At 49.0% G+C, this 14,148-nt stretch overlaps 1 protein-coding gene across 1 annotated transcript in view; it reads left to right on the top strand.

Moving 5' to 3' along the window:
* VPS53 (VPS53 subunit of GARP complex) overlaps window positions 1-5,190 on the top strand; it is a 124,415-nt gene extending 119,225 nt beyond the window's left edge. Inside the window, exons 20-22 of the mRNA XM_069603041.1 lie at window positions 372-509; window positions 2,609-2,713; window positions 3,161-5,190. Of these exons, the coding sequence (XP_069459142.1) occupies window positions 372-509; window positions 2,609-2,713; window positions 3,161-3,331 (414 nt within the window). The 3' untranslated portion in view covers window positions 3,332-5,190. The remainder of the gene's footprint in view (window positions 1-371; window positions 510-2,608; window positions 2,714-3,160) is intronic.
* The last annotated feature ends 8,958 nt before the right edge of the window (window positions 5,191-14,148 follow it).

Genomic DNA, 14,148 nt, shown 5'->3' on the forward strand with positions numbered 1-14,148 from the left:
ATACATATCCTGAACTGCTTTCTAAATGGAATGCAGGGGATCTGGGTTTGATCCCTGGTCTGAGAAGATTCCACATGCCGCGCACCACAACTACTGAGCCCAGGCTCTAGCGCCCTCAAGCTAGAATGAGAAGCTGCTGTAATGAGAGCAGACACCACACACCACATGCCCACACACCACAACAAAGAGCAGCCCCCTGCTCGATGCAACCAGAGAAAGTTCACACACACAAGTGAAGACCCAGTGCAGCCAAAAATTAAAATAAATTTTAAAAATGTTTTAATATCAAGAAAATGTTATTTATCAGCGTAAGTACACTAGGTGTTGTGCCCATGTGAAGTGGCTGGGACTGTTCTGTTCTCTTCCCTCAGCTACTGCTGGACACGCACTCCCTGAAGATGGTCCTGCTTGATCTGCCTTCCATCGGCTCTCAGGTGGTGAGGAAAGCCCCGGCCAGTTACACCAAGATTGTGGTGAAAGGCATGACCCGCGCAGAGATGATCCTCAAGGTGGGACTTGTGTCTTCTTTAGGGTTTCAATTAAAAGGGCCTAGTTACCTGACCGCTTATTTGAAGCAGTACTGAGTACTAGTCTCAAAAAGCACAGGTTAGACCTATTCCCATCAGTCCCAAAAGATTGTCTGCATTCTTTGACTGGACCAGACTTTGGCCTCATCAGTTATTGTTGAAAGTCAGTGCAGTGTTGCGGGGGCCGGGGTTGGGGTCAGTAATTCTGTCTGACAAATGCATTCTTTCTTGTAATGGGATTCTCTTGTAATAAGATTTGGCCAAGATTGGAGGCTGGGTGGCATTGTCACTCAATCAGCCTCCAGTCAGGGTCTCTCTGCTCTGCTTCTCTCTGTTTCCCAGCTGTCAGTTCCTCCCATTCTTGGCTTTCTAAGCTCTGCCACCTTATAGGAACTTCGAACAAATGTCGCATAGCTAATTCTAATCAGCAAATGGTTTTCTAAAGACCCATTTAACAAAATATATGTGGGGTGATGATGCTAAGAATGTCTGAAGCCTTGAACTCCTGCATCTGATTTCCACCTGGACTTGTCGAGTGGAGAGGGAGCCTACTGGGGAGGGGAGAGAAGGCTGGAGAACAAATGGAGCTGTCAGGGGATGCTCTTAGAAGGCCAGGGCCTCCAGGCCCTTCAGGTCAGTCTGCAAGCAGAATGGCTCAAATGATGGAGGAGTGGGGAGTCACGGCAGGCCCTGATGTGGCTGGACCGGGCGAGGGGCCTCCACAGACCTTGGGCTTTGACCTGAGGAAACTGAAAGCAGCCTAATCCATTTCTTCCCCAGCTGATAGTAAACCTACTGGAGGAAGAAAACCGGACCCCCACAGTGAAAACCAAATGACTATGAACACGAGGGTTTTGATGCCAGGGCTCTCCTGCTGGTGGCACGTGAAGTTGTTGCTGCTGTTTAGTCACTGAGTCGTGTCTGACTCTTTTGCGACCCCATGGACTGTAGCCCACCAGGCTCCTCTGTCCATGGGATTCTCCAGCAAGAATCTTGGAGTGAGTTGCCATTTCCTATTCCAGGGGATCTTCCCGACCCAGGGATCACCTGCATCGACAGGTGGATTCTTTACCAGTGAGCCACCAGGGAAGCCCTGGTGTGTGAAGTGGATGTAGTTATATGAAGTTCCCGATTTTAAAGTCTTGGAAACACTGAGGCTGTTGTGGAGTTTTTGTTCATGAGAAAATCTGCTTAACTCAATGCTTGTTGAGGCCATCCCTTGGGAACCAGGGCTTCCCTGTGGCTCAGCTGGTAAAGAATCCGCCTGCAATATGGGAGACCTGGGTTCGATCCCTGGGTTGAGAAGATCCCCTGGAGAAGGAAAAGGCTACCCATTTCGGTATTCTGGCCTGGAGAATTCCATAGACTGTATAGTCCATGGGGTCGCAAAGAATCAGACACAACTGAGTGACACTTCACTTGGGAACAACGATACGTCAGGACAGAAGGAGCAGGTACCAGAAACCCAGGAAATGTCCCAGACGGGGCCCTCCAACACAGTGTTTCCTGTGGTCTTGATATTTTAAAAAAAGACACCTGGGACTCCTCCCCAGGCTCTATGAATTAGAATCTTCAGAGGAGGGACATAGGAATCTGTATGTAAAAAGCAATTCACGTGACATTTTTTATTTAGCAACCTTAGGAAGCATTGTGGTGGTGTTCAGTCGCTAAGTCATGTCTGACTCTCTGTGACCCCATGGACTACAGCACATCAGGTTTCCCTGTCCTTCACGATCTCCCAGAGCTTGCTCAACCTCATGTCCATTAAGTCAGTGATGCCATCCAACCGTCTCCTCCTCTTGCCCCTTTCTCCTCCTGCCTTCAATCTTTCCCAGCATCAGGGTGTTTTCCAATGAGTTGGCTCTTCGCATCAGGTGGCCAAAGTATTGGAGCCTTAGCCTCAGTCCTTACAGTGAATATTCAGGGTTGATTTCCTGTAGGATGGACGGGTTTGACTGGAAGCATTGCTGTAACTGGATGCTGAGGTGAAACAGGCTGTCAGGACATTTCTGGAGAAGATGCTCTGCTGCCTCGGATCATAAACGTGTCCGGCAGGCCTGACTCTCCTCTCTCCCTCACAGGTTGTGATGGCCCCTCACGAGCCGTTGGTGGTATTTGTGGACAATTACATCAAGCTCCTGACAGACTGCAACACAGAAACCTTCCAGAAGATCCTAGACATGAAGGTGAGCTCAGCATCTTGTCCTGTCCCTGGTTGCATCCTTCTCACACCCCGTGACTCACTGGGGGGTGGAGTACAGGTCCCTGGGGGTCCTCCTCAAAGTCCCCCTGCTGGGCCCAGGCTGCAAGAAGCCATTTGAGGAGGGGGAACCAGGGCCCGTGACCATGCCCCCCATCACCTCCTGATGGCAGGTAGCTGGGCTTGGCAGGGCTGCGAGAAGAGGAGGCCGCCCTCCCGCATCCTGCTGCCTGGCCACTTGCCCTCTCAGCCCTTTCTCTCCTCTCCTTCTGCCTTTTCTTCCTCCCCTGCTTCTCTCCCAGGCTACTACCCAGGGCTAATATCTCCCCTGGAGAAAGCACTAATCCTCAGCCTAGTGAATACCAGATACTGCACTTGCCCTTGGGTCGTTGGGGGCCAGACCTGCCATCACCCTCCTTTGTCTCCACCTCAGGGGCTGAAGCGGAGTGAGCAGAGCAGCATGCTGGAGCTCTTCCGCCAGAGGCTCCCCACCCCGCCCTCAGGACCCGAAGGCTCCAGCTCCCTGTCCCTCCTGGCTCCAACTCCAGAACAGGAGTCCTCGCGCATCCGCAAACTGGAGAAACTGATTAAAAAGAGACTGTAGGAGCACCCAGGGGGCACTTTTCCCCCTGGCCGGTGAGCCACCCACAACCGAATCCCCGGATGCCCCTCACATCTCCTGTGCTCCCCAGATCCTCAGATCATCAGTCCTGAAACTTCCTGGGATGTTTGGGTCATTCCTGGGTCGCTCCCATGCCTTGTCTTAATTCCTGCCTAATGGGAGAAGCCAAGTAAGGACTGGAGGCAATCTCTGATTCCTGTAGCAGAGGCCACAGTGGGTAAAGACGGTTCCCGGGCTTCACTGGCTGTTCCCCAGCTGCTCCCGACTGCTCCAGTCGTCACTGACTCTCTAGCCTCGCCCGCACGGTCCCGCCCTCTATGACTGTGGCCCTGTTCCCTTCCCTGTTCTGTCCTAGCACTGTGGGCCAGAGAGCCGGGCTCTCACAGCTTCCCCCACCTGCAGCTGTTGGAGGTGCCCTCTGCAGCCAGACTCCTAAGAGATGTCCTCTAGGTTTGGCTCTAGGGCTCCAGTGATGAAATGGCAGATGATAGATGTGGTGGAAGAGAGAGGTGTGGCCTTTAGGTGAGCCCTATGAAGAAAGGATGGCTAAGTAAGAAAAGTGCAGGGGGACTTGTGGTCCAGTGGTTAAGACTCTGAGCTTCCAGCGCAGGGAGTGTAGGTTCGATCCCTGGTCAGGGAACTCAGATCCCATGTGCCATGTGGCCAAATAAGAAAATAAAATAGCGAGAAGTAAACCTTGCAGCCAAAAAAAAGAAAAATGCAGGAAGAGTAGGGAGGAGCACAGTGGGTCTCCCAGGAGGAGTAGGGAGGAGCACAGTGGGTCTCCCAGGCAGCTCAGTCAGCAGGTTTCCCTCTGCCCAGACAGCCATGGTGCTGCTCTGGGAAAGTTATCCAGCCCATGCTAATTGAGGTTAATGTTCTCGTCTCACTCCTGAAAGGGGGGGTGACGGGCCCATCTCCAGGCAGCCACTTTAGCCGTCTGTCATTGGCCCGGGAAGCTGGAAACGCCAGTGGACTCCCGCACCTGGTTCTTGTCACTCTTGGTGTTTACAGATCCACACTTCTTTTTGTGGTTCATTCACAAGGAGTCACTTTCTGGACATCTCCATAATGGCATTGAGATGTCAAGGCAGTTTCTCCTCCACCACCACCAGCCCCAGGTGGTCACAGCCAGAGAAGTTGCTTTCTTGATTTATTACACTGTCAGTAATCTCCAAGGAGCCAACAGATGTCAGTAGGAGTTACGTTAAGTGTCTTGTTGATGGGAGCTGAATGCTGTGTGTACGTCCTGTACAGACAGAGCCTGTTTCTCCGTTGGGGGTCTGCATCAGCATCACCTGAGGCCCTTTTTATTTTCACAAGTACAAATGCCTGGAGGTTGTGAATCAGTCAGTCTGGAAGCCTGGAGTAGTGCCCAGCATACAGTTGTGAAAAGTTCCATTATGATTATAATATTTACTCCTTATGAAGAACCATTATAATAGGAACTTGCTTTATTGAAGATTTCCTATTGCACATTTTCACAAATGGGTATTTTTTTTCTGACTGTAAGCAAGTGTAATTACTGTATAATTAACCTGGTACCCAGACAGTAAAAATGTTTTTTTGCTCATAGCCAGCATCTTGAATTTTGAGTTTGTGTTGATGGAGGGACCACGGCAGAAATCATGCTGTCCCCATCCTGACTAGGATTCTCCTTTGTTTTGATGACTAGGCCCTAAACGGAAGATTTATTTATTATTGTCACTTTGAAATAATATGTATAAAGGAGCCCTCATTGATCAAAACAGTAGCTAACAACTCTGCTGTTCAGCTAAATTAGACATTGTACTGGCTCCTTCCCTCTACTTTCTCTAGACTTCAAAAAAAAAAAAAGAAAACTTTGAAGTTACCTTATGTGGTGAAAATAAATATTGGTAATTTATAATTGATAAAGAGTTCTCTCCTGTCTTTACTGTGGCAACTCTTCCGGATTGCTGGTTAGAGGTGCTCAGGCTGGAGAAAGTTCTGTTTGGATCGTAATCGGGAAATAGGAACCACCACAGACGGGTATCTTGACCTCCAAACTCAGTTCTGGGAATTGAGGCAACTACCACCACTCCTCCCTCTCTTGAAGAATAAAGACCCAGTACCCAGGGCTTTGCCTACCCCACCAGAAAAGGGTGCCGACTTTCTCACACCTCAGGTGGCTCCTCGGTACAGACAGAACAAGACCGAAAGTCAGCTTCCAAGGACCAGTGTGACAGTGACGGGCAGGCAGGGTGAGTGAGCAGGAGAAATGGGGGATGTGATAGCAGCCCACCCTGAATTGCTGTTGGACGAGGAACCCTAGTCCCCTGTTTATGGAACGCCAGGGAAAATGCCAGAAGTTCACAGCTGGAAATGAAATTCCTCTTGCTAGCAAGAAAAATCTCCAAAATAACCAGCTTGCTTGAGGCTGAAAGCAAGTGTTTCACACTTCTCGTCCCCTCCAAGTCAGATCGCTAAAAATAAAATGGTTAGGACTGCACTGGGCCATTTAAACAAGAGTCCTGGAAACACAGACACATGAGATGCTGGCATGCCGAAAGAGTACTGTGAGTTTTATACAGTAAAGGTAATTTTCCAGTCTCAAATTCCAATATGTATCAAAATAGATAAACCGCCTCCCCCCACCTTCCCTGGACCCTCAAGGTTCTGTTCTGTACCTTTGGGAGATACTGATCTGCTGAAAGTAAAGGGATTGCCTTTTTGTCTAAATATCATTCCTTTTCCCCATCTGGAAGTGATTTCTTGGTGCATTATTGGAGCATAAAATATTACAGTTAATTAAAGCATTACTGGATGTCACTTGCTAGGATGTATTTCCTTACTGTTGACAGAAAACAGAACGGACTATAGTAAAAAGTTAGCACGCCCAAGAAGCCTGGGCTCCCCCTCAGCATCTGCCCTTCTCCCTGGTGAAGATGCACCCCTCTCCTGACAGCCTGAGGAAACGGCACAGAACCAGGCCGTGGTACCCATGGGCAAGGTCCTGGCATATGGGGAAACCCTCTGTGACTAGGCATAAAGCATCCTGCTTCTGATTGGGAAGCCTCCTTGTGCTCCAGATTCCTATCCCATTGACTTGCCCTCCTCCGCCCCATGGTTCCGGTCTCAGCCTGCTTGTCCATGTGACTGCCAGCGGCTGTCCTGTGCACAGTCTGCCTGTTTCCTTAAGAGCTGGGTGGACATTTTGCAGTGAACGTGTGAAGAAGTCTGATGTTCCCCTCAGCCCTGGAAAATCTGTGGCGGTTCTTCCGTTAGGTTGGCTTTGCGATCATTCCCGAGTTCCCATTCTTTTTTTCCACCAGCTCCCCACTTTTATAGGGTAGCCAGAAATCAGTCTGATGAGGAAAGAAGCCTTTCTGTCTAACCCACCTGGAAGAACATGGTCCGATGACTGACCTACCAATTATCTTCCTTCTTGCTTGCATAACCAGGTAAGCAGTGCCTCATGAAGAATGTCCATTTGAAACAGAAGCCACGACCTTCCTGGTGGCCCAGTGGTTAAGACTCCTCCTTTTAATACTCCGGGCGCTAGGGGAGAGGTGGGTTTGATTCCTGGTGGAGGAGCTAGGATCCCAGGTGCCTTGAGGCCAAAACATAAAACAGAAGCAACATTGTAACAAACTCAAGACTTTTTTTTTTTTAAGGCAGTTTTTAGTATCTGTCAACAGGGGTATAATTAACAGCATGGTGAAGGTCACACAAGAGCCAGCTACACCCTTTGTCAGCCACAAGGCTGTGTGAAATGTGACCTCCTCATTGTCACTCGCCAGGCCTGGACCCCAGGTGGATGACCTGACCGAATGGCAGGTGGCCATAGAGTTGGCTCTGTCCCTGGGCTCACTCGAACAGGAGTGAGCCCAGGGGACAACACAGCCTGCCCCCGGGGGCAGGCCGCATCTGCCGCAAGCACCGGAATGTCAAGCCTTTGCCTTTTTAGGTCCTGCTGGTGAGATCCGACTTACTCAAGAATTTTAAAAGGCTCTCCATCCTCTGTTCCCCTTGCCCTGGCAGCTGCTGTTTCCGTAGCATTTAGGGATAAACCTGCAGACGCTGAAAGAACTTCCTCCCTCCCGGGTGGTGTTGGCTGGGCTGCCTGTTATGGAAAAAGTGGCAAGTTTCCTCTGAATGCAAATCAGAAGGGTTGCCAAAGGCTTCCATCCAAAAAACTGTCTTTAGATATGGTGTCCGGTGTCCACAGAAACTCGTTTCAACTGGCCATTCCTGGCAGGGACAAAATTCCTGCCTACACTTCTTTTTTTTTTTTTTTTGACCTTCAATGCCCAAAAATCTCTAAGCATGATTATCTTGGGACAGGCAGACCTAACAGGGAAGCCAGAAATTCACCAGCTCTTTGGATGGCTTCAGAGTCCCCTTTCAAAAGATGTTCAGACCTTTCCCAAGGCCAGGGGAATCCCTGTAACCAGGCCCTCTCAATCCCCTTGGGGGCTACTGATAACAGAGAATGCTGGGCAATAGAGTGATAGGAAAACCTGTAAATGCTTTGTCCCCTAAGAATGTTTATCACTCTGAGAACTCTGGTAGCCTCTGCTCAGTGATCAGATGGAATTTGCACAATGGCCACGACCCAGGGCCCCCTCCTTTTTGGGGTAATTTTTCAACACATAGGAAATTAAGAACAGCTTCTTGATAGAACTTCCCTTTGCTTCTGGGGCCAAGAAAAGTATTTACCAAGTGGGCTGCAATTTTCAGGGCCACCAGGTGAAACAGTAGAGAGAAACTCCAGCTTCTTCTGCTCACTTGCTCTGTGCAGATGGAAAAGGAAGGCCCTTCCTAGGCAGAGGGGAAGCACATAGCCTGCTGAAGAGACCACAGTCCACAGAATTCTGCACAGACTGCAGTCCTGTGATTGGGCCACCTGGGGCGGCCAGTGAAACGCTTCAGCAGGCAAATGGAAAAGTAGCCAGTGTTGTGTAAAGAAAACATGAGCGCTCACACACACACACACACCCCAACCTCGTACCCACGCCCTACTGCAGCCCTGACACTGCTCTCAACCACTCCCAAGTCTTGGCTCCTTGGCTGGCTGGCTGGCTCTGTCATCTGAGGAGGGTGCTGATGGGCCATCAGGTCCTAGTTGATGCAGCTCAGGGCTTTAGGTTCAGCCTGGCTACTGTTTGGCATGCAAATAACACTTGGCTGTGAGTGGGGCTAAGAGATCCAGGCCCTTCGGGGCTATTGAGTATCGAGGGAACTGAGTATTTACTGCCTCCTGGATAGTTTAGAGACCTCATTGGATCGAAAAACCCCTGTCAAGTGGGCATGATTTATCGGTGTGGACCTGGAGGCCTGGGGAGCAAATGACGTACCCAAGGCTGTAAGACTCCTGAGGAGGCAGAGCCAGGATTTAGCTCAAGACTCACTCCATCACCAGGCTCTGTGCACTACACCAATGCTTTTCACATGTATGAGACCCCACTTTACATAGGACTCTCACTCTACAAACAGATAAAATGTTTTATTAATGTATTTTGTGAGTTCAGACATCTTTCAAAGCAACTCCGTGAGAACACTGAAACTATTGCAGTTAAATAGAAAGCATTTCAAAGCTAAGGTTATGGGTGGCAATTTGTCCATAACCGTAACTTAGAAATGCTTTCTATTGAACCGTCCCTGGGGACGCAGAGAGTCAGCCATGACCGAGCACACACTGGCAATTTATATTCATCAACCCCAGCATCCAGTTTATTTCTGGGTTTCGCTTTGGTTGCGTAGAATAGAGAAATCTTGATTTAATCCAGCGAACAATTTGTAAACAGTATCAGGTTTTGTTTGTTCTCTTGAAGTCTTCACTGTATTTGTTACAATAGTGCTTCTGTAATATATTTTGGGTTTTTTGGGCCACAAAGCATGTGGGATCTTAGTTCCCAGACAAGGGGTCAAACCGGCACATCCTGCATTGGAAGGGGAAGTCTTTGCCACTAGACCCCCCAGGGATGTCCCTCAGTTTTTTTTTTTCACTCTCCTTCCAGTCCTGGATACTCTTTGTTTAGCTAGATGTGACAGAGTCTCTTTATCCTGAGGTCTACACAGACAGAATAGCCTTGACAGGGCAGCTTAATACACCAAGTGTCTGTAAAATCTCAACATTTACACCAGTAACACATTTGAGGATGTGTGTTATTACAGTTTAGAATGTTTTGTCATTAGACTAGCCTTCAAGTATGCATTCTTAAAGGGAAGATAGAATCAAAGCTTTATGTGGAGCTCCTTGGCCCCTCAAAACATCTCAAGAATTCCAGGTTCCCCAGAAGTCAATTTGGAAGCTGCAGACCCTCATCAGGGGCTGCCATGTAAAGGGGAGGAGGCATTTGGTGCGGTCACCTTTGTCCAGGAAAGAGTACCTTTCATCTGAAGTCCACCACCCACTCAGCAACAACCCTGAACTGTCATCCAGATCCTGTTTGAGTCTCGCTGGAGGCCATCACCTGGATTGAGCCTTGCCGCCCTTAGAAGTTGGACATCAGAGAGCAAGGCACCCCTGGTGCAAGGCAGCTGTGTTCTGAGAGGAAAGCAGCGCAACCGGAACTGGGAGGAGGGGGCTTGGGCAACACTTGAAAGGAAGCCTGTCCTCCTCGGGAAACGCCCACAGCCCCAGATCTCACACCTGAGGCCTCACACGTCTGTGCACACAATGCTTTCCCACGCTCTCAGGACTTGAAATAAAGAAACGATGACATGTGGGACTCCTCTGGCCTCACCAGGGGCTCTTGGGGCTGGATCGCTGGGCTTCAGTGTTGGGTGGTATGTGGGTTTATCTGCTTTTAGAACTTCAGTCAGATCTCCTCATGTGACCGTTGGGAATCAGGCCTCAGGAGTTCCAGTCAGGAACTTGGGCCCCACTGTGCAAGAGGACTGGTGACATGCAAGCCACCCTTGTACCCACTTTGCATCTGCTGCTCCACTCTGCCTGGCTGTCCTTCCCCGGAGGCCGCCCCCTCCCCTTCTGCCCCACCCCCACTCCCACCACGTTCCTCAGAGCTTGCCCTCTTTTTCCAGTCTGCCTGCAGAAGTGAACAGGGGTATCATGCTTTCCTTGATCCTGCCACCCCCTAAGGCCCCCATGCCACCTCTCTTGTGGTCTTTGTTACCATTTCCAGCAAGAGGTTACAGCCACCACCTCCATCCCCTATAGGCATGCCTCATTCAGCATCCATCTCAACTGCTTTCCAGAAACTTCTCTGGAAGGACAATCTTCTTGCTGCACTTTCATCATCTTTGCCCTCTCGGTTGATTTGGTGAGTCCTCCCCACCCCGGGACTCCTCCCCTCCCTCCATCCACACCTGGCTTTCCTGGCTCCCATCAAACATCTCAGTCTCCGTCACTGACTCTTCCCTCCTTCCAAACCATGACCGCCCATGTCAAACCCCAAGGTCTTAGGCCCCCATAGTTTTCACTCCAGACTCCTTCAGAGAACTTTCCCGCCCAGCGCAGGCATAAACACCAGCTATGCCTTCTGAGGTTTCTCGGATTTTCAGCCTTTGTCTGCCACACCCCCTCAGCTGACCCCATTCCACTTGCAGTTCCCACCATCAGTTCTGGGGAGCATCTCCAGGTCCACTCGCCTCCCTGCCTGCAACTGCCCATCTCTAAAGGGGACCACCTTCCCTTCCCACTTCCTCAATCTCAAGGTCTTGGAGTCAGGCACCCTTTTATTATTCAGTTGCACTAAGTCATGTCCAACTCTTTGGGACCCCATGGACTGCAGCATGCCAGGCTTTTCTGTCCTTCTTCATCTCCCGGAGTTTGCGCAGATCTCATGTCCACTGAGTCGGTGATGCCATCCCACCATCTCATCCTCTGTCTCCCCCTTCTCCTCCTGCCTTGACAACTCTCTTTGTCAACGAATATGGTTAGTTAATCCAAAAAAATTTATTTTTCTAAATGATTATACAAATACTAGTCCTGGAAACCAAGAGAAAATCTCAATTGCCCCAGCAAATCAAGCCTCTCAGTCCCTGTCAGGCCTGGCAAGTGGGGTTTCCGCATAGAGAAGCCATTCTCCATGGTCTCCTGGCCAGGCTCACCAAGTTCCTCTTTGCTCTGAGAGTCTGAGAAGGAGCTGGTTCGCTCCCCTGGGCCTCCTCTCACTCATAACCACTAACCCTGATGATTCTCGGTATTTCTATGCTCCCAGTATCTATACTGATGCTATAGAAATAATAGCTTAAAGAAACAGCCTAGGTTTCTTCATCTTATAAAATATTGCAATAGTAATATTTATTTTTAAAGTACACAATATGAGTATTCATGTTAATAAGTTTAAACAATATAGAAATATATATATCAAAGGTCCTACCCTCCTTCCAGACTTTGTCTGTACCATGGGGGAAGGGCACTTTGCAGACAAAATTAATATTAACCATATTTGCATATTTTCCTACAGCTAAACAAGAAATCTTGGCCATCTTTTCCCTCAAGATGTATAGAGCTACTCATTCTTTTTAAGGCTACATGGTGTTTTATAGTTGAGATATATCATCATTCATTTAGCCAGTCTCCTATCAGTATACAAAGAGGTTTCTGTTGTTTGGCAGTGAGAAACACATCACCAGTGAAAATCTATCTGTAGAAATCTTTGCTTACGTGTGCTCGCCTTTTTGTAGGCTACTGTCCTAAAATCGTTCAGTTTTAGAAAGCGAAGGGGCACACGCATTTGAAGCGCTTGCTAGCTCTTGCCACAATGCCCTCTATAAAGATGGTTTTGCTGCACACTCCCATAGACCACGTGTACGTGTGTAATCTCTTCTCTACATCCTCATGCGCCCTAGGTGTTTTTTCCTGCCTCTTAATCTAGAGGGTATAGTTGCAGCTCTAACTGTAGAAACCCAGCAAGCCTGAGTTCCCCTTTGGTTTTCATTGCACAAAACCACATGTGAGCCAACCGGTGCCGTGTCTTGCTGCAAGAGAACTTGCCGATTGAGCAAAAGCACTGCAGCTTCCCTCCTGGTCAGGGCTCGTGGAGGACATGCCTTGTTGGTTTGCTTTCGGAAGCAGCGGTCATCCTTTGTATACTACAGAGGTGATAGTTTGATATGCAATTGAGAGCCCTTTCTATTCTTTATCTCTGCCCTTTCCCCAGGCTCCGGCTGGGCTCCCTATATGAACTGTTTTCTGGCACTGATGCTATAGAGATAATAGCTTAAATTCTTAGCTTCTGAACTCCTACTACAGAAAGTAATGGAGTTAGATCAAGATGTATCAATAGGGGAAAAAAAAACATATACGCAGAAGGGAGACTTTTTGACAGCTACCTTTTAAAAATCCTGTTTACATCCTAATAAATTGAAATTCTTTGGTAAAAAAAAAAAACCTTTGCAAGTGGAGGAGAAAGTCTTGGAAGTCACGAGTTATAAGAATTGTTGGAATGGTGTTTTGCTTTGTTTCTGATCTTTATCCTGAAAGTGAGCCTTTTCATTTTAAGAGCCAAAATGCTGGAGGACTTTGCATACAGTCCACACCACCAGCATAGGGACAGTGCATCTTGATGTGAACATTGTTTTTTTTTTTTTCATTAAAAAAAAAAAAGAAGTGGGGGGAATTTTGACCAGCAGGTATCAATAGGAAAGGACAAACTAAAGGGATATGACTTGGTTTCAAGGCTAGAAGGTCCTGGAGAAGAAATCTAGAACCTCACCACTCTGGACTGAGCCCCAGGATAAGAGAAACCCCCCTAAGTTTGAGGGAAATCCTGATGTAGAGGCCCTGCCTGGCTTCCAGCTATTAACCTGGGAGACTGCAGTCCCTGTAGAGACATAAGTATTCAACAAGACACCTGAGGAGGAGAAATAATGTCTGAGGGTGTTGTCCAGCCAGATGGACCCAAGAGCAACACATCTTAGAGTCTCTCACACCCCATCATGGTGGGGGGGGTGATGGCTTCCAAACTCCCTGAGCCCTCAGCAGTAGTGAAAGGCCAGCTGGCTAGAAGAGACTTCAGGCTAGGACACCTAGGGTGTAGATTCATGAACACGAAAAGCAGAGGGTGACAGTCCATGGCCAAGCAGAACCAATTTCTCCTCAGTAGAGGCCAGAGAGGCAGGAAGATAACCGTGAACCAGGCTCTCACCACCGGCAGCCCCATCCTTCCTGCTATGATGTTATGAAAGCCTCCCCAGATGCCACCAGGCAAAAGGGAAGAGAGAGAGTAGTAATTACCCGAGAGCCACTAGTCATTTCCCAGAAGATAAGAACTATACTGTGAGCAAAACACTTTTCCAGGCTTGAGAGAAACTGGGGCCTTAGGTGCTAAACTGAGCACAGAGCGTTCACCTTCTGTATGCCAAGGTATCATCACAAAACTATCCATAAGTGCCGAAGGAGAAGGAACAGCTTGTTGCCGTGTCTTTGACACGCATTTCCAGCCAGGAGCAAAGCGGGACTAAACGAGCCACCCTAACTCACTCCCCTTTGTCACCAGTGTGACATCTTTACAGGAGGCATGTCCAGAATTGGAGCTAATTGACTCCAGAAGGGATTGAACTTGGGGCCCTTGTCAAGTCTGCAGTCATCTCCACTCAGTGAATTGAGGCCGGGGGGAAGATGTCCAGGTCCTCAGAGACCTCACGGCAGGGCTTTGCTCCTCACCGCCTTCCTTCTTTGCCTGCCTGTTCCTTACTTAAGGCTTTTGCATCAGCATGGGCATCACTCCCTCCAGACTTCTTCCCCTAAGCCTCCCCTCCCTCTCTCCCCCAGGCTGGTGAAGCTCTCCTTATGCTCCCACACTCTGCCTCACACACAGGAGGCCCTTGGCAGGTGCTGGCTGAGTGAATGGGTCTAGTGGGAGTGC

This window comes from Ovis canadensis, chromosome 11 (genome assembly GCF_042477335.2).
Source record: "Ovis canadensis isolate MfBH-ARS-UI-01 breed Bighorn chromosome 11, ARS-UI_OviCan_v2, whole genome shotgun sequence".
NCBI classification, from domain to species: Eukaryota; Metazoa; Chordata; class Mammalia; order Artiodactyla; family Bovidae; genus Ovis; species Ovis canadensis.